We start from the raw sequence: 26781 nt of genomic DNA, 5'->3' as shown, positions 1-26781 counted from the left end.
GGGGCCAGTTCATGTCTCAGGGTTCCTCTACCAATCCAGCTCTTTGCTTATGGCCTGGGAAGGCAGCGGAAGATGGCCCAAGTCCTTGGGCCCCTGCACCCACGTGGGAGACCTGGAAGAAGCTCCTGGCTCCTGGCTTCAGATCAGCCCAGCTCTAGCCATTGTGGCCATTTGGGGAATGAACTAGCAGAACGAAGACCTTTCTCTCTGTACCTCTCAATTAAATAAAAATTTTAGGGGCTGGCGCTGTGGTGCAGCGGGGTAAAGCCCTGGTCTCAAGTGCCGGCTGCTCCTCTTCCAATCCAGCTCTCTGCTATGGCCGGGGAAAGCAGCGGAAGATGGCCCAAGTCCTTGGACCCCTGCATCCACGTGGGAGACCAGGAGGAAGCTCCTGGCTCCTGGCTTTGGATCAGTGCAGCTTCCTCCATTGCGGCCATCTGGGGAATGAACTAGCGGATGGAAGACTTCTCTCTCTGTCTTTACCTCTCTCTGTAACTCTGTCTTTTATTTGTTTTATTTTATTTTTTATTTTTTTATTTTTTATTTTTTTGACAGGCAGAGTGGACAGTGAGAGAGAGAGACAGAGAGAAAGGTATTCTTTTGCTGTTGGTTCACCCTCCAATGGCCGCTGCGGCCGGCGCCCCGCGCTGATCCGATGGCAGGAGCCAGGTGCTTCTCCTGGTCTCCCATGGGGTGCAGGGCCCAAGCACCTGGGCCATCCTCCACTGCACTCCCTGGCCACAGCAGAGAGCTGGCCTGGAAGAGGGGCAACCGGGACAGAATCCGGTGCCCCGACCGGGACTAGAACCTGGTGTGCCGGCGCCACAAGGTGGAGGATTAGCCTAGTGAGCCGCGGCACCTGCCTAACTCTGTCTTTCAAATAAATAAAATAAATGTTTAAAAAAATGTTTTAAAATACATAAATTTAAAATCACCATGGAAGATTTAACATACCTCTCCCAGCAATTGATCAAATAAGTAGACAAATAAATATGATAGATAGTATGATAGACACACATAGAACATTTTACCCAGCTGCAGAATACCCATTCATTTCATGTGCAGATAGGACATTTAAAAAACTGATCATGTTGAACTTAATAGAAGTCTCAACAAACTTAAAAATTTAAATCCATTTATTGTGTTTCTCTGGCCACAGTGTAATTGATCTAGGAATCTATCACACATGTTTAGAAACTTACAAACTCCTAAATAGCAGATGAATAAAAGACAAAATCATGACAAAAAGCAGAACACATCTTACACTAAGTAAGGAAAATGCTCCATATTTAATGCTTGTGGGATTCAGTGAAGCCGTGCTTCGATGGGAATTGAGTCATCAATGCTCATAGTAGTAAACAGAAATTAACCAGGTGTGATAGGATTAGATTACTGACGTCACGCAGAAAATACTCCACAAAACTTCCCGAACATATCCCCATTTTATAGGCCCGTTTCTCCTTTGTTAACACCATGCTCCTAAATTCTACATTTAGGAAATTAGCACAATAAGTTTAGCCATTCACCACCAAAATTCTGAACATCAGTGATCTAACTAAACTTCTCATGAATTAAAGAAGGAAGATTAAGTAGAATTTTTTTAAAGTAGAGGGAGAGAAATAATGAAGACCAGAGAGAAAATCAGCAGGGCAAGGATTGTTCTTTGAAGATTATTAGAAGTGGTAAAGTTGATCAGGAAAACATGAAAAAGCAAAAATTCCTATGAGTTCTACACAGTTTAAAAAACCAAGATTATCCTGAACAATTTTCTGCTGCTATATCAGAAAAGTGACGTGAAATGGACACATTTCTAGAAAATATAATTTATCAAAATGAAATTCTGAACAACCCTGGAACTATTAAGGACATTGAATCCTTCATTAAAAATCTTTTCACAAGGAAAACTCCAGGACTAAATGCTTTTATGAGTGAGTCCTGCCAAATATGATACCAAATACTGAACATATAAATGCCACTTACATCGCCCTTTCTGGAGCATGCAAAAAGAACAAACAATTCCAAATTGGCTAGCATAATCTTCACACCACAACCTGAGAAAGCCTTCAAGAAAGAACAGTGCCAGACCCATTTCATTCGTGGACACAGTTGCACACTCCAAATGAAATATTTGCAAATCAAATTAAGCAATATATAAAAATAATAACTGGGGGCCAGCGCTGTGGCGCAGTTGGTTAACGCCCTGGTTTGAAGCGTCGGCATCCCATGTGGGCGCCAGTTCTAGTCCCAGCTGCTCCTCTTCCAATCCAGCTCTCTGCTGTGCCCTGGGAGGGCAGTGGAGGATGGCCCAAGTCCTTGGGCTCCCATGTGGGAGACCCAGAGGAAGCTCCTGGCTCCTGGCTTCAGATCAGTGCAGCTCCAGCCGTTGCGGCCATCTGGGAAGTGAACCAATGGATGGAAGACCTCTCTCTCTCTCTCTGCCTTTCCTCTCTCTGTGTAACTCTTTCAAATAAATAAATAAATCTTTAAAAAAATAATAACTGATCAAATTGGGTTTATTTGAATCACTCAAGAATGAGTCTATATTTCAAAACCATGCTGTGTAACTCACATTAAACAGAATAATATAAATGATTATGAATAGATTCAGAAAAATCTTTTGGGGCCGGCGCCATGGCTCAATAGGCTAATCCTCCACCTGCAGCACCGGCACCCCGGGTTCTAGTCCCGGTCGGGGCGCCAGATTCTGTCCCGGTTGCCCCTCTTCCTGTCCAGCTCTCTGCTGTGGCCAGGGAGGGCAGTGGAGGATGGCCCAAGTGCTTGGGCCCTGCACCCCATGGGAGACCAGGAGAAGCACCTGGCTCCTGCCTTCGGATCAGCGCTGTGCGCCGGCTTCAGCACGCCGGCAGCAGCGACCATTGGGGAGTGAATCAACGGCAAAGGAAGACCTTTCTCTCTGTTTCTCTCTCTCACTGTCCACTCTGCCTGTCCCCGCCCCCCCCCCCCAAAAAAAAAAGAAAAGAAAAGAAAAATCTTGTGGTAAAATTCAATATTATTTATTATTTGAATCTATAGCAAACTAGGAATAGAAAGGCACATTTCTTTCTATGATAAAGAGCAGCTACCAAAAAAACTGTCATAAAAATCTTATGAGATGGGAAGATGCGAATGCAGAGTGAGGAGGCTCCCCCATCATCTCTTCCACTCCCTACGCTGCACCAGAGGTTCTAGCCAGTGCAACAGGAAAGGCGAGACACAAAAGCACCAACGTCCAAACCCTCGGCAGGCGACATTTCCAGATGTGCACAAAATTCAGAAAAATAATAGACTCTTGGAATAAATGAGCTTAATAAGGTTTCTGGAAGCAAGATCAACAAAAATCAATTTATCAAACATAGGATTATAAAGCTTAAAATATCATACCAAAATCAAGTGGACAGGAATGATCTGATGAAAAGCACAAGACTTCCATATAAAATGCCATAAAACATTTTTAAGGGGATAGGCATTTGGTGCAGCGATTAAGAAACTGTTTGGGACACCCGTATCCCGAGTCTTGGCTCCTGGCTTCCAATCCCAGCTTCCTGCTAACGTGCATCTCGAGAGGCAGCAGACGACAGCTCAAGTAGTTCGGTCCCTGCCACACCACACACAAAAATAAATTCTGATAACAAAGTTTATACAAAACAGCACAGTAGAATGTTTCAAGCATTAACCATAACGAGCAGATTGACATGGGTTTTTGTTGGAATTCAGAACTTCAGGACATCACGTGGAAATCTTAACAGTGAAGAAGCAAGCCTCCATGGGCAACGGCTTTTTAACACATTTAACTGACACAGGACCTGAAGGCAGAAGTCACAAAGAATTCTAAATCAATAAGGCTGCTAAAATAGACTGAACTTAGCCATGGCTGCCACTGGGACGGTCTCCAAATGCTCGTCTAACATTTGAAAAGACATTTCCTTACTAATTAATTAGTAATAAGGGAATGCAAAGGCAACACACCTGCAAATGGACTCGAATGTGAGTGAGCTGCTAGAAGTGGGATCCATGCAACTGTTTTAGTGTTATCTACTCAGTTTAACATAGAACTAGAACCTTGTAATTCTAGGTATTTTCCACAGGAACTGTGTGCATGCAAACCAAAGGCAATATTTATAGCAGCACTACTTACACTAGCTCCAAGCCAGCAACAACTTGAATGTCCAACAATAGCAAATTCTGATATATTCATACAATGGAAGGCTATACAACGGGAGGCAACTATTCTGTGTACGACAATATGGATGAATCTCATAACTGTAACGTCAGAGAAGAGACACCAGACACCAAGATGCCTGCAGCATGATTTAAGTCATGGGAAAGCCAGAGAAGAGCAACCTTGGTTACCTGTGAGGAAGGGGGAGGGGCTGGGGTGATGAAGGGACCCTTCAGGTGCTAGTAATCTTCTGTTTCATTGACTCAGGTTGTGGTTCTATGTGTTCGGTTCGTGACAATTTAATGACCTGCCCACTTAAGATTTCTTCACTGTCCATTTACTGTATTTGTTAGAGTTTAAAAAAAAAAGTCAGTGCGATCATATAGAAGAAACAGGATGAAGAATGAACTGTTAAGGAAAACAACAGGCACAGCGTTGTTCCTAGAGCAGTGGCTGCACTCCCTTGTTAAGGTTCTACCCCTACCCTAGCGCTCTTTCTCTTTGAGAACTGGACACCTTGCTGCCAACAGTTTCCCCCTCAGGACAATCAGCGAGGCAGTATGACTGCAGCCAGCCTGGTGGCACCAGTTACGCCCCCACCTGCAATGCCAGTGTCCCACATTGGAGTGCTGGTTCTGGTCCTGGCTGTTCGGCCTCCATTCCAGCTCCCTGCTAATGTGCCTGGCAAGCAACGGAAGATGGCCGAAGTGCTTGGACCCCGGCCATCCATGTGGGAGACCTAGATGGAGTTCCAGGTACCTGGCCCAGCCCTGGCCCAGCCCCAGCCCAGCCCCGGGAGTACTATTGACATTTGGGGAGTGAACCAATGGATGGCATATCACTTTCTGTCACCGTGTCTCCCTTTCTTGGTGGCACTGCCTTTCAAATAAATAACTCTTTAAAAAAAATATACGGCTGATTGAGCCATCTTCCTAAGGCCTCAGACTTCACTGTATCTCATTTCCATGCTAAGTGATACTCCCACCAGCACCGTGACAGTTAACAATCACCATGGCAACATCCAGGAGCAGCCATAAAAGGAGGAACAGAAGGCAGCTCCCTGATTCTGAGAAATAAATGGCCCCTGTACCATAAAAGCCTGAATGTTTCTCTCCTTCCTTCCTGTTTGCCTGATCCGTGAGGACTCAGCCCCAGCGGGCTGAGATTAGTGAGCCAAGTTCTCACTTCCCCAGTCTTTGGTTACTAAGTAAAGCTTACACCCAGTGGACAAAGGACCCTATTTTACGTCCCTCCCAGCATACCAGGGCCCCAACAGGGGAGTAGCAACATCAGGTGGTCCGTGGTGCTCTCAGAACTCTTTCTCCTGCTGGAGGTGGTCCTACCTTTCCCCAAGGTGCTTAGACAGGGAGCATTGCTACTTACATTTACCTACTTAAATTATATTTGTTGTCTGCAAGGGCTCCTCAGTAAGTGTTGTAGTATGACAGCAAACAGTTGGTTTGGAGACTGGGAAGAAAAACGTGGCAGTGGTGGGAAGGCGAGAGAGGTGGTATGAGCAAACTTTCTTCACTGTGTTTCTAAGGGTTCTCACTACACAAGGCTAAACATTTATTGCTATCAACTAGAAATTTAAACTCTTTTTAACCTTCTGTAATTTTAACATGACTTTTATGACTATCCACATGGTTTCCTACTTATCAGCCCATTTTTTTTAACCTAATAGAGATTGTTAGAATTGTTGGCTGGATATGCCTACTAACTGGAAACAGACTTAGTATCTCCTCTGGGTCTGTTTCTCCATGGTTAGTACTTGTTGCATTATAAAATCCTTGTTAGCCTGGCATTTCTTCTCCCAGTTTTTCATTCAGTAAAGTTATGGGGAAGGAAAGTGGTGTAGGAGGCATGTGCTTGGCACATTTCGTGTTTATCTTACCACATACTTACATTTATCTATACACTGATGCACATATCTATTTGGGCAGCGTTTGGACAGGTAGTTACCTAGGCCAGAACAAAGACTGGCAGTGAATGCAAAATTCTAGCACAATGTCAAAAAGTTCTTACATAATCATCCCACAAATATTTATCAAATCCCTTAAACTTGCAAATTACTGTCCCAGGCACCGGCAACACAATGGGGCAGGCATCAGATGGGATCTTGGCTCTCATGGAGTTCACATTGTGCCGCGAGGGTCCACGCCACAGCTGTTTCAGGACAGTGGCACTGGCAACACACGAAAGAGAGGGGCGAGACGCCGAGCTGCGTTTGGAAGGAAAAGGACGTAACTGGTGGCAAGAGGAGATGGGCGGCCCAGCTCCGCGGTACCGTATGGAACCAGCGAGCAGGAACAGGCCAAGAAGGGAACAGCTCGGCCCCGCTGCTGTGGGCAGGGGAAAGGCAGGCAGGCCTACGCACGCTGTATTATGAGTTTCCTTCCTCACCCTAACCACCGCAGGGCAGTGCAAGGTTATGCGCACCCACCCCTGGTAGGAAGCAGGTGGGTATGGCAGAGGAAGTTTTGGTCTGGCAATTGGACCTCAAGTGAGGCGCTGAGGCCCGTGAGGAAACCAACCTCCGTGGGGCTTCCTCTTGCAGGTCTGTGGGTTTCCGCCCGCGCTAAGCTCCTGTGAATACCTTCCTGTACTGGAGGCCGAACGTGCGTGCGGTCGCTGGGTGGGCCTTGGCCGGGTGCTGGAGGCAGGCGGCCGTCAGACACAGAACAAGCAGCGCTTCGTGGGGAGGGTCAGGGAAGGGCCGGGGCGGCGTCCATCACCGCGCGCGTGGGCGTGGGCCCGTCCTCCCAGCTCCGCGGCTCCCCCGCCCCGGGGCCTGCCCCGCGCGGCCAGCGAGGCGCAGGTCCCCGGAGGGCCGCGGTCAGCACGCCGCAGCTGCCTGGCGGACGCGACGACCCCTCGCCCTCCGCGCCCGGAGACCCCGGCTTGCCGGCTCCAGGCCCTCCCCCTCCTCCCTGCCCGGCTCCCGGGGGCAGGTGGACGCCGGCCGGGGGACTCCCTGCCCGGATCCCGGGAAAGGGTGGACGCCGGCCGGGGGACTGCCTGCCCGGCTCCCGGGGGCAGGTGGACGCCGGCCGGGGGACTGCCTGCCCGGCTCCCGGGAGGAGCCGGGAGCAGGTGGACGCCGGCCGGCTCCAGGCCCTCCCCCTCCTCCCTGCCCGGCTCCCGGGTGCAGGTGGACGCCGGCCGGGGGACTCCCTGCCCGGCTCCCGGGGGCAGGTGGACGCCGGCCGGGGGACTGCCTGCCCGGCTCCCGGGGGCAGGTGGACGCCGGCCGGGGGACTGCCTGCCCGGCTCCCGGGGGCAGGTGGACGCCGGCCGGGGGACTCCCTGCCCGGGTCCCGGGGGCAGGTGGACGCCGGCCGGGGGACTCCCTGCCCGGGTCCCGGGGGCAGGTGGACGCCGGCCGGGGGATACGAATTTCGCGCGCGCTGCGCCGGGGCGGGCCGCAAAGAGGGACGGACCGGAAGTGGCGGTTGTCAAAGCGCCGATGCGGCCGGCCTCTGCCCGCCCGCACCTCCTGACGGCTCCCCCGCGCTGTGTCTGTGAGGTCGGGAGGCGCCAACGCCCGGGGCCCCGCAGATCACCCCAGCCGGGGGCTCTGACGCCCGAGCCGGCCCGTCGCGGGGGGCGAGGGCCGGGCCGGAAGTGCGGGTCGCCATGGTAACCCCGGGGCGGGTTGCCCGGGAGACGACCCCTGCGGGTGTCTGGATCCCTGCGGAGTAGCGTCTCCGGGAAGACGGTGGACAGACCCCGGGCTGTCTCTGCCATGATTCCCGGGAGGTACCGCTCTGTGTCTGGCCGGACCGCCAACAACGTAGGTTGGGCCTCGCGCTTTGTGTGTCTCCCCATCGGGGCCGCCCGTCTTTGTCCCGGGTGATGGGGAGCGGACGGCTGGCGTGGCCGGCCGAGGGGCGCGGGCCGGGCGCCGGCGGGGTGTGGGCTGCGGGGTGGTGGACTGCGGGGTGGTCCCCGAGGGTGGAACCGCTCCGCAGTGAAAGCACGGGCTCCTCTGGATTCCGGACCACCAGAGTCCTCCTCTCCCTTCTCTCCCTCCGCCTCTCCTCTCTTCTCTCTCTCTCTCTCTCTCTCTCTCTCTCTCTCTCTCTCTCTCTCTCTCTCTCTCTCTCTCTCTCTCATCAAAAAAGAATTTATTGCTAGTCACTGCCACCCCCTCACCTCATCCCGTCGAGATATATTCATTTAGACCCGAAATGGCAGGTGTCAGAAGCCCGAGGGGCCGGATTGCCGCCGACATATTGGAAGATAAAGAGTGAAACGTCCTCCTTCTTGGATGTGGTTTTCTGGTTTTCCGCAGATGCACAGAACGTGATCGTTTACCACCAGCCAACACAATTCGAGCCTTGTAATCCGTCCCGGTGTTTTCTGCTGTGTCTGTGTCTGCCGCTTGGGTTGGCGTGTGTATGTGTAAAAGCACGATATTTATGGTTTCGTTTCACATTTCAGGTGAACTGTGGGCTTCATCTGGTTATTCAGACATCATCACTTCCTGAGAAGCACAAAGTAAGATTTGTTTGTTTTGTTTTGCTGATTGGTATTTGAATTGAAGGGAACACAAATAGCATGCCTAAAGAGTAGATTTCTGAACGGGACATTTTTTTTAAAGATTTAATTTATTTATTTGAGAGGTAGAGTTACAGACAGTGAGAGGGAGAAACAGAGAGAAAGGTCTTCCATCTGTTGGTTCACTCCTCAGTTGGCCACGATGGCCAGAGCTGAGCGATCTGAAGCCAGGAGCCAGGAGCCTTCTCCGGGTCTCCCACACAGGTGCAGGGGCCCAAGGACTTGGGCCCTCTTCTACTGCTTTCCCAGGCCACAGCAGAGAGCTGGGTCAGAAGTGGAGCAGCCAGGACTTGAACCAGTGCTCATATGGGATGCCGGTGCCGCAGGCAGAGGATTAACCTGCTGTGCCACGGTGCCGGCCCTGAACTGGATGCTTGCTGCTGTCTGCAGTGCAAAGCTGGTGTTTATGCCTACACACAGCCAGTCTTAGCCCACTTTGAAAAGTGAAGGTTAATTCGTTGATTACAAGATGCTAAATGTGTGAAGCATTTCTTTTTTTTTTTTTAACTTTTATTTAATGAATATAAATTTCCAAAGTACAGCTTATGGACTACAATGGTTTTCCCCCCTCAATGACTTCCCTCCCACCCGCAACCCTCCCCCCTTCCTGCTCTCTCTCCCCTTCCATTCTTATCAAGATTAATTTTCAATTTTCTTTATATACAGAAGATCAGTTTAGTATACATTAAGTAAAGATTTCAACAGTTTGCACCCACATAGAAACACAAAGTGAAAAATACTGTTTGAGTACTCGTTATAGCATTAAATCACAATGTACAGCACATTAAGGACAGAGATCCTACATGAGGAGTAAGAGCACAGTGACTCCTGTTGTTGACTTTACAAATTGACACTCCTGTTTATGGCATCAGTAATCTCCCTATGCTCCAGTCATAAGTTTCCAAGGCTATGGAAGGCTTTTGAGTTCTCTGACTCTTATCTTATTTAGACAAGGTCATAGTCAAAGTGGAGGTTCTCTCCTCCCTTCAGAGAAAGGTACCTCCTTCTTTGAAGACTTGTTCTTACCACTGGGATCTCACTCACAGAGATCTTTCATTTAGGTTGGTTGGTTTTTTTTTTTTTTTTTTTTTTTTGCCAGAGTGTCTTGGCTTTCCATGCCTGAAATACTCTCATGGGCTTTTCAGCTGGATCCGAATGCCTTTAGGGCTGATTCTGAGGCCACAGTGCTGTTTAGGACATCTGCCATTCTATGAGTCTGCTGTGCATCTCACTTCCCATGTTGGATCGTTCTCCCCTTTTTTATTCTATCGGTTAGTATTAGCAGACACTAGTCTTGCTTATATGATTCCTTTGACTCTTAGTCCTTTCATTATGATCAATTGTGAACAGAAATTGATCCCTTGGACTAGTGAGATGGCATTGGTACATGCCACCTTGATGGGATTAAATTGGAATCCCCTGGTATGTTTCTAACTCTACCATTTGGGGCAAGTCAGCTTGAGCATGTCCCAAATTGTACATCTCTTCCCTCTCTTATTCCCACTCTTATGTTTAACAGGGATCACATTTCAGTTAAATTTCAACACTTAAGAATAACTGTGTATTAGGCCGGCGCCGTGGCTCAATAGGCTAATCCTCCACCTTGCGGCGCCGGCACACCGGGTACTAGTCCCGGTCGGGGCGCCGGATTCTGTCCCGGTTGCCCCTCTTCCAGGCCAGCTCTCTGCTATGGCCAGGGAGTGCAGTGGAGGATGGCCCAGGTGCTTGGGCCCTGCACCCCATGGGAGACCAGGAAAAGCACCTGGCTCCTGGCTCCTGCCATCGGATCAGCGCGGTGCGCCGGCTGCAGCGGCGGCCATTGGAGGGTGAACCAACGGCAAAGGAAGACCTTTCTCTCTCTGTCTCTCTCTCTCACTGTCCACTCTGCCTGTCAAAAATAAATAAAAAAAAAAAAAAAAGAATAACTGTGTATTAATTACAGAATTAAACCAATAGTATTAAGTAGAACAGACAAAAAAACTACTAAGAGGGATAACATATTAAGTTGTTCATTAACAGTCAGGGCTGATCAAGACACCGTTTCTCATAGTGTCCATTTCACTTCAACAGGTTTCCTTTTTGGTGTTCAGTCAGTTGTTACCCATCAGGGAGAACATATGATATTTGTCCCTTTGGGACTGGCTTATTTCACTCAGCAGGATGTGTTCCAGATTCCTCCATTTTGTTGCAAATGACCGGATTTAATTTTTTTTTTTTACTGTGGTATAGTATCTAATGAGTATATATCCCATAATTTCTTTATCCAGTCTACCGTTGATGGGCATTTAGGTTGGTTCCAGGTCTTGGATATTGTGAATTGAGCTGCAATAAACATTAGGGTGCAGACCGCTTTTTTGTTTGCTAATTTAATTTCCTTCGGGTAAATTCCAAGGAGTGGGATGGCTGGGTCGAATGGTAGGGTTATATTCAGGTTTCTGAGGAATCTCCAGACTGACTTCCATAGTGGGTAAAGCATTTCTTTCTTTCTTTTTTTGTTTGTAAAATCATTTAATTCTCAGGAAGATGTCTGTAGAATACCATTACTTTTACCTCTAGAATCTATTGGTGTGAAGCATTTCTGAGATGAGGACCCTTCCTAAAATTGATGATGTATCATGGTTTAAAGAGGAAGCCTTTTTCTTTCTTGGTAGTGAGTATACTGATGGAGTGTCCCCTAGCAACATGCAGTGGGTAAAGTGCCCATCGGAGAGGGCATCTCTGCACATTCCTTTTTTTTTAAATTTATTTTATTTGACAGATAGAGTTAGACAGTGAGAGAGACAGAGAGAAAGGTCCTCCTTCTGTTGGTTCACCTCCCAAATGGCCACCATGGCTGGAGCTACACCGATCCGAAGCCAGGAGCCAGGCACCTCCTCCCAGTCTCCCATGTGAGTGCAGGGCCCAAGGACCTGGGCCATCCTCCACTGCCCTCCCGGGCCACAGCAGAGAGCTGGACTGGAAGAGGAGCAACCGGGACTAGAATTCGGTGCCCATATGGGATGCCAGTGCCGCAGGTGGAGGATTAACCAAGCGAGCCACGGTGCCGGCCCTCCACATGTTCCTTTTAAAAGGAGGAAAGAAAAAAATCGCTTAGCCGAGGCAGTATGCCGGGCTTGTTGTTATGCAGAAGTCCAGATTTAAACACAAGCTGCTTCTTTCCCCGGGTCGTTTGCCTACAGTATCCCTGGAAGTTCTAGAATTTCTGGATTTTGATTTGATTTTTGAGGTGCACATGTTTTCCTTGCCTTGCTGTCTCACCTCAGTCCTCAAACCTGAGCAAGCTGGACAGCTCCAGCCGCTCACTGCAGTTGCTTCCTGAGAAGTTGTCCAGTAGGTGCTGCTGGAGGAACTCTAAAGTGAAAGGCAGTTTACAGGCCACAGCAAGAGGGGATGGATAGGACGGTGCCGTCAGACGGAAGCTGCGTTACTTGTGCAAGAAAATGGTGAGCACGGGAGCACAGGCCCTTGAGTGTCCCAGCAGAACATGGGTGGCTGGCTCAACGAAAATATGCTTCCGTATAGTTGAATGTAATGCATTTCCTCCAGCGCTTTCTTAATTGATTTCACTGGACAAATCCTATTGAACATTTTAATATTTCTAGGAACTATGTGCCTTATCCAGATTCTTTCCAAACCGTTCTGTTTCTCTTGTGTTGGCATGTGTTCTCAGAAAATATCTTCAGCTTATATAACTCATAAGGATGCAATGCAAATGCAGCATAATGCTTTTAATACGGGTGAAGGGGGATCATCATAATTCTTTTAAGATACATATTTAGGGGACCGGCGCTGTGGTGCAGCTGGCTGAAGCCCTGGCCTGAGGTGCTGCCATCCCATATGGGCATGGGTTCTAATCCCAGCTGCTCCTCTTCTGATCCAGTTCTCTGCTGTGGCCTGGGAGGGCGGTGGAAGATGGCCCAAGTCCTTGGGCCTCTGCACTCGCATGGGAGGCTACTGGCTCCTGGCTTCAGATTGGTGCAGCTCCGGCTGTTGCAACCATCTGGGGAGTGAACCAGTGGATGGAGGACCTCTCTCTCTGTCTCTACCTCTCTCTGTAATTCTGTCTTTCAAATAAATAAAATAAACTTTTAAAAATACATATTTAGATTGTTTTCTAATTGTAAGAGGTTGTTTTCTTATTGTTTTTCCTCAATCTTCTTACCAAATAATTACTTAAAATGAATTTAGTGAAAGCCCTTCTTGGGACGTTTAAATATACAATTTTATTATGTTATAAAAGAATTCTAATGAAGAAAGTAGCATTTTTTTCAGCAGCAATTAGTTTGTATTGTGTGCATTTTGGAGAAATCATTCTTGTAATCATTGTATTTGTGGAAAGGGTGCAGACGATCGGAAGTTTCTCAGACTGGAGCTTCCTTTCCAGTGACCTCACGAACTTGATTTTGCGTGTCACAAAGTAGACATAACATAAGGTCTGCCATTAAACCACTTACAGCATGCAGTTCAGGGCATTCAATACATTCAAGTGTGGTGTGGTCGTGACCTCTATCTCTTGCCAGAACTTTTTCATCCAAAGGAAAATACCCATTAGGTGGGCAAACCCCCAAAGCCACAAATGCACTTTTTCTTTCTTTTCCTTCTTAGTTTGCTTTTTCTGTCTCTCTGGATTTCTCTCTGAGTGTTCCATATAGATGGAGTTGTGCAGTATGCAGCCTTTTGTGTTGGGCTTCTTTCATTTAGCCTGGTGTTTTCAAGGCTCGTTCATGTTGTAGGATGTATCCGTTATTGTGTGCTGGTTTATAATTATCTTCATTACTCGCCACTAGGTTTTTTTTCCAAAATTTTTTTAAAATGATGTTTTTCAGGTTGAATTCAAGCTAAATAGAGAAACACCATCGTTCCCTGGTAGACTCTTACAACATGACCTTGAAAGAAACTACTCAAGTAGGCAAGGTATTGTCAGTGAGTAGAGATCAAATATGGTTCATCTTCTTTGAGTAATAATAATTCTTGAATATTATTGATCACTAGATACAAATAAACGTGAATTAAAAGTGAAATATTTCATTGGTTATCAAATTGGTTTGGAATTAATTTGTATTAGAATTGGCCTTATGAACATTACATAGTAAATCATTTCTAATACAGAAAAAAAAAGTTGGTTATTTTAGCATGAGGGTGGGCTATGCGTAGAAAATGGGGAAGGAGTTTTCCAGATATTTATTAAAGCTAGGAGAACTGGCTCATGAGTGAGTTTAAGAGTAAGTAAGGACATAAGGACACAAGGCGAAGACTAGTCGGGCGTAGAAAAGAAGCAGTCTCTCCATTGACCATGGCCTACAGTCACAGACACTTCGTATTACAGGCCTTCAACTTTGGGATGCATTGTTTCAGCTAGTTTGTCTAAAGCCTGATGTGTGGTTCCTTGTAGGGTTTCTGAGCTAGTGTGAAGAGCTCACCCCTCTATTCTTGAGGCTTTTTAATGGGCCAGATATTCCAGGGAGTACAGTACAATGAAGTTGCAGTTAACCTGAAATTGATTGATTAAATGCCTTAATTAAAAACCTTAGAAATGTGTGTAGATACTCGTCATGCTTGGCATTTAAAATCATGATATATCCATGGAAGATCTAGAATCAGAATTTTGGTAACCAAAACAATCCCAAAGATGAGATAGGTAGACACAGAGCAGGGTGCTTCAAAGAGATTGTAGAAAAATGGAATTAAATGATGTTCATTTTGCTGCAAGCAAACTTGAAATCCATGCTTAGTTTTACATAATACAGATTTTCCATAATCTTTTTTTGAAGAGCCCTCATATGCATGAATTTCATATTCCTTTGCACCAAAACAAGCTTATCTTTTAAATCTATTTTCTGTGAACTTTAAGATTTATTTTTTATTTATTTGTAAGACAGAGGGAGGGGGAGAAAGAGAAATCTTCCATCAGCTGGTTCACTCCCCAAATGGCTGCAATGGTCAGGGCTGTGCCAGGCCAAAGCCAGGAGTCCAAATCTTCTTCTGGGTCTTCCACTTAGATGCAGGGCCCAAGCACTAGGGCCATCTTCTGCTGCCTTCCCAGGTGCATTAGTAGGGAACTGGATTGGAAGTGGGGTTGCTGGGGCTCAAACCAACACCCATATGGGATGCTGGTGTCACAGGTGGAGGCTTAACCAGCTACACCACAACACTGGCTCCTTCTCTGAGCTTTTTGAAGTATGCTCATATATACAATGCCTGTGTGTCCATCTTCCCATATATTCATCTATCCACCCATGTGTCTATCTACTCATCCATTCATACATCCACCCACACACCTATCTGTCTGTCTATCCACCCATGGATCTAACTAACAAGTCAGCCAGCCAGATAACTAGCTACATAGCTGGGTAGCTCTCCATCCATCCTTCTATCCATCCAATCATCCGTTCTTGTATCTAGGGTGTAGTACAGTGAACATTATTTTTTTTATTTTTGACAGGCAGAGTGGACAGTGAGAGAGAGAGACAGAGAGAAAGGTCTTCCTTTTCCATTGGTTCACCCTCCAATGGCTGCTGCGGCCGGCGCACCACGCTGATCCGAAACTGGGAGCCAGGTGCTTCTCCTGGTCTCCCACGTGGGTGCAGGGCCCAAGCACTTGGGCCATCCTCCACTGCACTCCCTGGCCACAGCAGAGAGCTGGGCTGGAAGAGGGGCAACCGGGATAGAATCCGGCACCCCGACTGGGACTAGAACCCCGTGTGCCGGCGCCGCAAGGCGGAGGATTAGCCTAGTGAGCTGCGGCGCCGGCCAGTGAACATTCTTACCAACTGTCAAGTATTATGCTTCTTATGAAAATGCTTATGAAATCCTTATGAAGAAAATCATTCAGCATTTTTTTTTTTATTTTGACAGATAGAGTCAGACAGTGAGAGAGAGACAGACAGAGAGAAAGGTCTTTCTTCCATTGGTTCACCCCCAAAATGGCCGCTATAGCCGGAACTATGCTGATCCGAAGCCAGGAGCCAGGTGCCACTTCCTGGTCTCCCACACGGGTGCAGGCACCCAAGCACTTGGGCCCTCTTCCACTGCTCTCCTGGGCCACAGCAGAGAGCTGGCCTGGAAGAGGAGCAACCGGGACTAGAATTCGGTGCCCATATGGGATGCCAGCGCTGCAGGCAGAGGATTAGCCTAGTGAGCCACGGCGCCAGCCTCATTTAGCATTTTAATAGTAAAAATCAAGAATTTATGGTAACACAAAGTAGATTTTTAATTAAGTACCAGTATACTGGGAAAGCAAGTTATCTGCTGATGGTCTACTGAATTTAGATCCTATCAATAATATAAAGAATGTTAAATAAGGTCTCTCCTTCATGGAGTTTAGACATTTAATTGGGAAGACAAGGCTAGCTATTTGGTAAGTACATAGTGATATAGTTTATAGTCCCACATATATATGTGGCTGTTTTAAGCACAGGTGCTTCTGGTTCTCAGTCAGAGGACATTGTGGATTTTAAGGTATTTCTACCTTATCATTCATGTCTCCTGCTATTTAATGTAAGGTGTGTATCAGACTGATGATAAAAGTAAGATCATTGGTACTGATAGAGATTATGAGTTCTGTGTATGCTTGGAGTTGAAAAATGTGAGGATAAAATTCCTTTAATCACTGACTTAAAGTGATATTTACTCTTTAATTATTATCTCTGTAATCCACATCATAAAAGTTAAGTCTGACTCTTGAGTTGAGGATTGGGTTGAATTTGTAACAAAATAATTCAAAAAACCTTATGCTAATGCTAAGAAGAAAAATCAAGGTATTTATTGTTTGGAGTTTTTCCTTTACCATCCTTAGCTGAATAGTTTTCTTAAATTAGTTAATCTCTGGATTAGTTTTTGTTTAGTTTTAATCATCTGACTTTTGATTTCCAAATTTATTTATTAAGTCTTGCCTTCTTGAGTGTCCTGCTGGGAAGTGGTCATTTTATGAGAACTATTCTTTGGTGAGCATGATTCTTACATACGGAGTATTGTTATTCATTGTCTTGATAGTTCATGATACTCAGAAAAGTGGGCTGTGATAATTGATTATGTTGTTCAGGAAATTACATGTGGGATACTTTGGTTTATGCCTTGCAGACCTAAAGAAGCTAGCAAATCCACTGCTATATTATAGCTTTAAATACACTCCATATAGAATGTGAAACCAAGTTGTCATCATTTTGTGTGATGGCCTACCAAAGAGTTGTTAGCTTCCTCGATTTGGTTTTTATCTCTTTACCCTACTGATTAGTTTAAGCAGACATTTCTGTGGTGGGCTCAGGTTTTATTTCCTATGAGTTGCTCACATCAAGCACTTGGGCGTCGGCTGCTGCGTTAAGCAGATGTTCTCTCTCTAGGGGAAATACGGTAGATTCTCACTGGTATTCAAACTGTCACTCAAATCTTACCTCATTTCTGGAAATTCATTTCTTCTTGACCACCTTCTCTCTTCTAGTTCTTTAGAATCTATCCTAATATCCACCTCCCCTAAACCCATCTGTAACCATTTTCATTAAGTGTTAAGTAACCAGATACACTTATATACAAACATACCAATAGGTATGCTTTTTTAACCTGTGTTTTGACACATTGTTCCACTTTGTTTGTTAAGTTAATTTCATATATGTTTGCCTGGTACACCATCTAATCAACAACATGTGAATCTCATGGGGTGCCATATCCCCTGTGGACCCTAGTTAAAAGGTTACCAGGTAACCACTTTGTTGTCTTTGCAATGTTGTTTACCATTAGTAGCTAAACATCTGCTTTTCACATATTTCCTGTAGCAAAATCATGTATTGTGTAGCCTTGTGATCAACTTTTTGATATTTTGAAGGAGATGGAAGAATAATAAGCCCTTCGGCTCGTAGCAAATCATCATACATCTCATCCACAACAAACGTGACAGAACTGTGTGGGCTGGACGTGAAAACTGCTACGAGCTCCTTGTCAGCATTCGGAGATTCTTCCACGCAGACACCTTCCAAGGCCAGGATCCGGCAGGGCTGTCATAGCGCTGGCCCCAATGTGTCTGGTAATGAGGGGCTATCTCAGCGACAGGACAGTGAGGATTTAGTGTTAGGAGTTCCCGTTCTAAAGGAATCGAGACAGAACCAGCATAACCTTCCACTCTCAGCCAGTCTAAGCGAGGGCAAGATGACTTGGCGTACTCAGAACACCTAGTTCAGGTTGGAGGAGGAAAGCAGCAAAGCAGTGTTGAGGAATTAGTTTCAGATGTGGAGGGCTTTGGAAACTGTACTCCTAGAGGAGATGTTTGTAGGTGCCACAGTTTTCCAAGCAGGTGGCTTTAATGTCAGCATGTTAAGGGTTTTTCCGACTGGGGTAACTTGCCTGTCATTTTCCGCAGGTGACCACATTAACCTGGTGAGCTCCTCCATGCCGTCGTTTCCTGTTCTCCACCGTCCTTCTGAAGAGAAGGTTCTTTATTCAGATAGGCTGACCCTAGAAAGGTGAGGATGGTTCTTCTCAGTTGCTGACTAGGTAATACACAGAAGCGATACAAGGGTGGGAAGGCGGGAAAGTCTCCTCCCTGCCTCCTGTGTCCCCGCCGTCTGCTTCTCGTACCTACACAGAATCAGGTGTGTTTTTTGTTTATTTTATTTTTATTTTATTTTTGCCAGACAGAGTTAGAGAGAGAGACAGACAGAGAGAAAGGTCTTCCTTCTGGTGGTTCACCCCCCAAATGGCCACTACAGCCGGAACTATGCTGATCCGAAGCCAGGAGCCAGGTGCTTATCCTGGTCTCCCATGGGGTGCAGGGCCCAAGCACTTGGGTCATCCTCCACTGCACTCCCAGGCCACAGCAGGGAGCTGGCCTGGAAGAGGAGCAACCGGGACTAGTACCTGGCGCCCCAACCAGGACTAGAACCCCTGGGTACCAGCACCACAGGCAGAGGATTAGCCGAGTGAGCCACGGTGCCGGCCCAGAATCAGTTCTTAACCAGTTTTGTTTGTTTATCCTCCCATGGGCATAGGATAGAGCAAGCTGTGTGCTTGCAGTCCTCACACGGCGTCCTGGGCCTGCCCAGCTGGCTCCGCTGGCCTCATGCCTCCCGGGCTCCCTGTGCTCCAGCCATGCCTGCCTCCCCGCTGCTCCCCTCCCAGGAGGCTGCTCCTCTACACTGCCTCACCGCCTACAGGTCTTCACTCCGTTCTCATCCCAGGGATGGCTTGCTCCAGCTGCCCTGGAGAAACAAGACCGCAGCCCTTCCTGCCTGGCCGTCCCCGGCCCTCCTGAGCACTCAGCACCTCTAACCTGTGAATATTCACCTGCTGTTTCTCGTTTGTCTCCTCCTGTTAGGATGTGATCTGCACACGCACAGGAATTTTGGTTCCGTTCTGTATCCTTGGCATCTAGCACAAAGCCTGGTACAAAATAAGCTCTTAATAAAAAAAAATTTGAGTTTCTTCATTGAATCTAAGAAGGTATCCATAACAGAATGGTGGGTGAAGGATCCCAATCCCCCGTGTAGTCCGCAGAGAACACATATCTGCTGCATTTCCCTTTAGCCTCGCATGCACATCTGATCACGAGGGGCAGGGGCCCATCTGTGTTTGCAGCTGGGAGACAGCTCTCTGGAGCCTCTAACATGTCACTTTGCAGGCAAAGTAACAGCAAAGGCCAGTAGCTTTCCTGGTATCTTTGCAGGATGGAGGCCTGTGAGATTCTGATGCTGTCTAATATACCTTTATTAATATCATTTTGATGTCTTGAGGAGGTTTGTGATCATTTTTCTTAGGATCTGTAAAAGTCCAGCCCTCTGTTGCATGTTCCTTGATGTTAGCAGGGGCCAGTGTTTGTACAGACTGACATAATGTACTCGGCACTTCTGTTGCAGCTGGAGGAGGTGACTCGGGGGGTTATGAAGACGGGTCTCGGGCATCATGGGCCTCTGGGCTTGAGAAACACATTATGAACAGGTGGAGACTTGTGTGTTTTGAAAATCAGGACGGGGGAGAGTCACCAAAATGCCAAAAGCTTGGTTTGACCACAACCAGCATGTACAGTAAAGTTGGGTTAGCAGCATGGGACTGACTCTCAGGGGTCCTTCTGTGAGAGCCAGTGGATACCAGCAGGGGCTTCCAGAGATCTGCCGTGCTGGGCAGCTTCATCGCCAGGAGCCTCCTGGCTCAGGAGTGGAGTGCAGCCCCGAGAAGAAGTGCTGGCACTTGGAAGAGGGAAGCTGAGGCCCTGTTGGGAGCTCAGACAGACAGGCCTGGAGAAGCAGGGAGGAGGCTGTCAGCAGCAAGAAGTGCGCTACATCAAATGTGTCAGCAGCAGGAGGAGGCGCGGCCTCGAGTGTGCTGGGCGCTGCTTACCGCGTGTGTGTCTCTGCTTTTCATGGAGTGACAGGGATTTGTGGAGTTAAGGGGTGCACAGGCGGACCTTGGAGCTGGGACTTAGCCGCTGGTTTGCAGTCCAGGAAAGTGGACTTCCCAGCTCTAGCAGCTCTGCCAGGGATTGCCTGGAGTTTTCCTTTCTTAGTGGTGGCCGACTTAAGAACTGGATGACGTCAATGTTGGGGCACATCAGGAAGTGTGAGATACAGAGAAGAGTGAAGCGTGGGAAATTAGATCATTTTACACTTTATAAACCACAAGTACCAACTCTGGTCATGTAATTGAATGTAGGCAGTAAATTGTAAGTATTAACCACATATAAAAATATTTAAACTGTTGCCTGATATTTTTTACTTTTCTTCTGTTTTAAACCAGTGTCTATATTTTTAAATGTTACATTTGTCGACTATTAACATTCAGTTAACTTTTCTGCTAATTTTTTTTTTGTTACAGGAAGGATTCTGATCACTTCCATAGTTTTGTATTTGTAACACTTTGGTTTATTTTTAAAATATTTATTTTTAAAAGATTTTATGTATTTATTTGAAAGAGTTATAGAGTGAGAGGGAAAGACAGAGAGAGAGAGAGAGAGAACGATCTTCTATCTACTAGCTCACTCCCCAGATGGCCACAATGGCTGGGCTGGGCCAGGGCAAAATCAAGAGCCAGTAACTTCATCAGGGTTTCCCACATGGGTGGTGGGGGCCCAAGTACTTGGGCCGACTTCTGCTTTTCTCAGGTACATTAGCAGGGAGCTGGGTTGGAAGTGGAGCAGCTGGAACACCAGCTGACACCCGTATAGGATGCCAGTATTGCAAATGGCACCTTTACCTGCTATGCCATAACTCCAGCCCCTATTTACTTATTTTTTTAAAAAGATTTATTTATTTATTTGAAAGGCAGAGTGACAGAGGTGGGGGAAGGACAGAGAAAGACAGAGATATTTTCTGTCTTCTGGGTCACTCCCCAAATCACCCCAACAGCCATGTCTGGACCAGGCTAACCCCAGGAGCCAGGAACTCCACTGTGCTCTTCCCCATGGAGGCAGGAACCCAAGCACTTGCCTCTCTCCCAGGCACATTAGCGGGAAGCTGGATCAGCAGCTGAGTAGCTGGCACTCTAACTGATGCCCCGATACCTCAGGGGTTACTTAACCCGCTGTGCACAATGCCAGCCCCTGGTTTATTTATTTTTTTTTACAACATTACATTAGTATGATTTTTACTGAAAGAAAATGTTCCTCATCAGCCTGATCGTTCACATTAGATGGGGCTGTATTTCTCCTGATGATCCCTTTGAACTTCTCAGAGTAGAATTGCTGAATATGTCCTGTCTGGCCATATATACACTAGTAGAATTCTCAAAGGGCTCTGCACTTTTTTGCTTCGTATGCAACACATGTAGCTTTTTGCATAACAGAGGCTTACTGCTTTAAGGATAGCGAAAGGCACATATTGCTAAGGTTTCATCCAATCTTTCTCCCTCTAAGTGTTTCAGTGCCCTGCAGCACTGTAGATGTCTTGCAGAGTTGAAAGCTAGTGTGGAACGTGTAAACCTGGAGAAACGCTCAGTGAGGGCCACACAGCCATTAATGCATGTCAGGATTAGTGTACCCCTCAAAGCACGCAAGAGATAGCTGAGTGTGTTGCTTTTTCAAAGACACCCCCAGCCCGAGGGTCTGTGGTTCCACATGGCTTTGCTCTGCTGTGTTGCAGGATAGCCTTTACTTTGATGGATTGAAGCCAAGAGCATTTCTCTGGTTGTGTGGTGTGATCCAGCCATCCACACCTGTCACAGAGGGCAGTTGCATGGAAAGTTTTCTGATATTAAAGTCAGTTTTATATAAAATAACTGATTTTGAATTTTTAAAAACACAATGATATCTAATTTTAATAAGTCTCGGCTTTTTTTTTTTTTTTTTTTTTTTTTTTTTGCGAATGACTTGCGGTGAAATACAAGTCATTCAGTTCACAGGGGCTAAAAGTGGTCCAGTGTAGCATTTTCTGCCCCCAGCATGGGCACAGAGAGATAGTAATAACAGTATTCATAAGAGGAGGTGGGCTGCTGACTCAACCTTACTAACCTCTAGAAATTTCTTCTAGGCAAAAGTTGACTGTGTGTCCTATCATCAATGGGGAAGAACACCTTCGTCTGTTGAACTTTCAACATAATTTTATAACTCGGATCCAGAATCTTTCTAATCTGCAGAGGCTGATCTTCTTGGATTTATATGATAACCAGATTGAAGAAATTAGTGGACTTTCTACTCTGCGATCCCTCCGTGTCCTTCTGTTGGGGAAAAACAGGTATTCTGTGTAGGGCAGGATTGTCTGCAGCCTGATGCCACGCGTGGAATAATGTTGAACCCCGGGATGTTTTCATGGCAACCTAGAACTCAGTAGCACCTAAGAAACTAATTGACTAGCATTTTTTTTTTTAAAGATTTTTTTTTATTTATTTGAGAGGTAGAGTTACAGACAGTGAGAGGGAGAGACAGAGAGAAAGGTCTTCCATCTGCTGGCTCACTCCTCAAATGGCTGCATCGGCTGGAACTGGGCCGATCCAGAGTCAGGAACCAGGAGCTTCTTCCTGCTCTCCCACATGGGTGCAGGGGCCCAAGGACTTAGGCCATCTTCTACTACTTTCCCAGGCTGGAGCAGAGAGCTGGATCGGAAGGGGAGCAGCTGGAACTAGAGCTGGCACACACATGGGATGCCGGCGTCTCAGGTGGAGGATTAACCCCCTGTACCACAGCACGGGCCCCATGGACTAGCATTTTTGAAAGATGATTTGAATGCATCAAGCCTCAGTTGTACTTTTTTAAAAACTTAAAGATTTATTTGGAGGACAGGACATCACACTTCTGACTCAATTAAGAAGCATTTGTGTAGTCCAGAGATTGGTTGTATAGTCCAGAGGTTGGTTCTGTATTGATTTACTTTTACATTCACTACGCCCTGATTTCTTAGGGAACGGTGCCAGCTGTTCCTGCTGTTTTCTCTGGGTTCTGACAATGTGGGCCTCACTGGGTGGAGCAGACAGGGCTTCAGTTGAACACAGGGAGTTTTCTCTCTGGCTTCCTTGATTTTCTGGTCATTTTTCAGGAAGCTATCTTGGCTCTTAGAGTATTTAATATGCTCAGTGTGCACATTAATTCTCTTGGCAAGAATCTTGCCGTTAACTGGTTTGTTTACAACGGTGCCATCAGCACGCTGGGTGGTATTCTGGACTCTGCAGTTCTGCCAAGGTCACGTTTACGGGGCACTCCTTTTTGAATGGCACCATTCCCTTGATGTCTATAGTGTCCCCTTTCTTGTAGACGTGCACATATGTGGCCAAAGGAACAACTCCATGTTTCTAAAAGGCCCAGCAAACCCCGACCGGGTCCCTCCCTTCTCCCTTTGTGTTCCTCGTCTTGGGAAATTACTAGAAGATGGTGGTTTCAATAGAAAGGATTCAGTTCTACTTTGTTTCATGAGATTCAGGCTGACCGTTTTTCAAACCAGATCACGTGTGTGGAGTGTATTTTGTAGCCGTCATTGTCCAGTGCCTACCTTAAAGGGAAGCAAACAGCAGCCTTTGGCCTCTGTGCTTCCTTGGACAGGTTTTAAGCGTGTGCATTCACTGCAGGCTGTGTGCCTCGCTGGGATTCTCCTGTGTGCCTGTGACACCCTCCTCAGTAGTGTTCCGGTGTGTGTCACGGTACACCCTGTGGGAACTCCCCATTGCTTACATCTGCTTCCAGTGTGACTTGTTTTCTTGGTATTTAGTCACACGTTTTTGTCCTGTAGCTTCTGCGATGAGCACGGAGGACTGTGAAGCAGTATCCAGGGTGAGTTCTAGATGATCAGTCGTCGGTGCTGACATACAGCATTGCTCCTGGCTGGGTTCCCCTCTCCCTTCTGCCTCATAGCCCTCGAGGTGGGGCTTGCATCGATCACCTCTGATGGGGAAAAAAAGGGAACGTCTTTTCTCCACCCATCTTGAGATTCACAGCTGACACCGATGAGAGAGAAAAGCAGAACAAATGTACTTACTTTAAATTTTACACCATGCAGAAGCTCTAAGCGGTGGAGACCAGAGAGATGGCGGAAATGGTATTTGTAAGCCTCGGCTTGATGATGAGTGGGTGGCGGTGCAGAGGCGATTGGACAAGAGGGAGTAAGATCTGATGGTGGGCAGCTATTGTCCTGTGCCTTCTTGGTGTCTCTGTGTGTCTGCATGCCTTTCCTCTTGGTGTTAGGCTGGACCTCTTCTAAATGAGGGTCCTGGAATCTACTTTCAGGGCAGAGAGTTCTTTTTGTGGCCTGAGAGGGGAAAGGTGGGAGGTGGTCAGAGGGCCATCTTCCTGCTCCTGCGATTTTTCCAGTCCTCCTCAGCTTGGATGGTGCAGTACACCAAGGTGCTGTGTTCTGGGCTCCTGTTTCCATTGCCCTCAGATGATTTTTCAAGGTGGTGTCCTAGGGTTCTGGGCTCTATTTGTTTTTTAAGGTTTATTTATTTATTTGAAAGGCAGAGTTACAGTGGTGATGGTAGTGGTGGGGAGATCTTCCATCTGCTGGTTCACTCCCCAAATGGCCACGGTGGCCAGTTCTGGGCTAAGTTGAAGTCAGGAGCCTGGAACTCCATCCAGGTCTCCCAGGTGGATGACAAGGGCTCAGGTACTTGGGCATCTTCTGTTGCTTTCCCAGGTACGTGAGCAGGGAGCTGGATCAGAAGTGGAACAGCCAGGACTTGAACTCACACCCATTGGGATGCTGGTATGGCAGGTGACACCAGTGGTCCCAGTGTTGTGGGCTCTTGTCTGTGGTTCCTCTGAAGGTTTCCACCGGTGTTGCTTCTCATCTGCAGTTAGCTCAAGTGCTGAGGGAAGCGCCAGGTAGAGTGAGGAAGTCTAGGTGTTACGGAATCTTGGAGTGTTCCAGCCTAAAGTGACGTCAGCAGTCAGCTCTTGTTTCACAGATGAAGAAATGAGAGGCAAAGTGATCTCTGCAGTGTTTGCTATACACAGGAGGAGTCGTCACAGAGCCATTCAGGGGGTAGAGGAGGAGGGAAATTAGCTTTTCCTACGTTTATGGCGTTGCCTTCTGGATGCCTCCTGTTGCTTCTCCAGAGGAGACTTTCCTAGTTTCCAGTCCTCAGAGTTGTTGGTTATGCTGTAGCGCCACTGCCCCTCCGCCCTTCTTTCAGGCCTTGAGTTTCATGTCTTGTAGTGATAATTTTGCATCATCTCTGGTTTTTGTGAACATAGTATCTAGGAACTGATCCTAGTTCCTGCTGTTTTAAATTATCTTTCCATCTATTTTTTTTGTGCTGCTTCTACTTTTCAGTTTTTTTGGCTTCTCAAGAATATTTTTTAAGTATTCTATTCCATGAAAACAGCAGTTTATCTGACTCTCTGATTTTATTTATCATTTCTTTGTTATTCCATTTCCAAGGGACCTAATGCCCCTCTACTTTGTCCTGATCTGGGTAAAGTCAGAAAAGTCCAATGTCATCTCTTCTTCCTACTTCCACTCCTCCATCTTTTGTGATTGTTTGATTTTGGTCGTATTTTACATTTCACATGAAGAAAGCAGATTTTCACAGTTCTAGCACTGTTTGCATTCTTAAAAGGAAAATGAGTCAGAAGATAACTTTCCACATTTCCCAAATTGCACAATCCTCAAATATTTATAAAATATCTTCACCACCTGTTGCCCCCTGCTGGCCAAGTCCAGAAGGACATCTTCCTCTTACATTGCAGAGTCCTGAGCCATCTCTTCGCTCGAGGCAGTGGAATCATGTGTGGAATCCAGGGCAACCACATGTGTTTGTGTTCAGGCAGTCCCAACAAAGAGTTCTGCTCCAAAGCCAGAAAATCCCTACTCAGATTCTCTGTCTGGTTTGTGTTGCCCCCAAAGAACCCCAACACCACCTTGCTGTGGAAATTTTGCCCTTTAATTTTTCTGCCTTCACGACCCCCTGATCATCCTCCCAGACTTTCTGGAGTGCTTAGGACCGCAGACTAGTAAATAGAAGTTCTCTGCATTTTTTTGTGTCACTCAGTAGTGTAGATGCAAAGCTTTGCCAGACGCTGAGATTCTCTGTTCCTCTCTTTTGACTCCTTGACATTCCACTTGCGGTTTTGTCTCTGACACCTGAAAAGCCCAGAGTCCTGTGGTGGGGTCCTGCAGAGAGGCTGTGATACACCCCTCGGGGTCAGAAGGTGCCGAGTGAGCCTGTTCCTTCCCTGCTTCAGTTTCTGTTCAGTGGGAGGACTTGAAGAGCCTTTCAGGTCATACTGGTGCTTCTGTAAAAATCTTCAGCCACCTGGCACCTGGTTAGGGTTCTCAGATTCCTCACCCCAATGCCTTATCTGGCCAGTGGCCTCCTGGGGCAGCTGCTGCCTTCCTGTGCCTCTGAATTCTTTGGAGTTGAATCTGTTCATCTCAGGTGCCGAGCACGTTGCTTACTGTCTTCCTGTTTGGGCAATCAGAAGCGAGAGTGATAACGTCACCGTAAGTCCAAGCTCAGGGCATGCTTGTCACACCGATTGCTGGAGTTCTGTGGGAAGATGTGCTTATGGCGCCTGGAAGTTTCTGTGACGTTTCAAAATGTTAAAATAGTATGTTTCTAAGACCAATGGATAGAAGTCACAGACCAAGGTTTGAATTAACTCAGTAACATAGGAGGCAGGGGATGGCCAAGCCCGTTCAGAGGAGGGTGAGAGAGGCTGG

General features: G+C 47.0%; 1 protein-coding gene across 8 annotated transcripts in view; it reads left to right on the top strand.

Annotated features, from left to right (window-relative positions):
* Window positions 1–7813: 7813 nt before the first annotated feature.
* The window catches only part of LRRC49 (leucine rich repeat containing 49), a 177831-nt gene continuing 158863 nt past the window's right edge, over window positions 7814–26781 (top strand). For 3 of the 8 annotated variants that reach the window (XR_016217666.1, XM_002722084.6, XM_089309559.1), the window contains exons 1-6: window positions 7820–7952; window positions 8603–8659; window positions 13546–13633; window positions 17538–17735; window positions 18069–18171; window positions 22165–22368. Coding sequence is in view for 6 of the 8 variants with exons in the window: in XM_002722084.6 (XP_002722130.2) it covers window positions 7905–7952; window positions 8603–8659; window positions 13546–13633; window positions 17538–17735; window positions 18069–18171; window positions 22165–22368 (698 nt within the window). In the remaining 2 variants the exon portion in view is untranslated. Of the gene's footprint in view, window positions 7953–8602; window positions 8660–13545; window positions 13643–17537; window positions 17736–18068; window positions 18172–22164; window positions 22369–26781 lie in introns of all 8 variants that reach the window. The other 5 variants (XM_017338043.4, XM_008249305.5, XM_089309548.1 and 2 more) reach the window with 5 other exon arrangements.

The sequence above is a fragment of the Oryctolagus cuniculus genome, chromosome 12, assembly GCF_051225735.1.
Source record: "Oryctolagus cuniculus isolate XC-2025 breed Fujian yellow rabbit chromosome 12, ASM5122573v1, whole genome shotgun sequence".
Classification (NCBI taxonomy): Eukaryota; Metazoa; Chordata; class Mammalia; order Lagomorpha; family Leporidae; genus Oryctolagus; species Oryctolagus cuniculus.
This window is presented reverse-complemented; position numbering and strand designations above follow the sequence as displayed.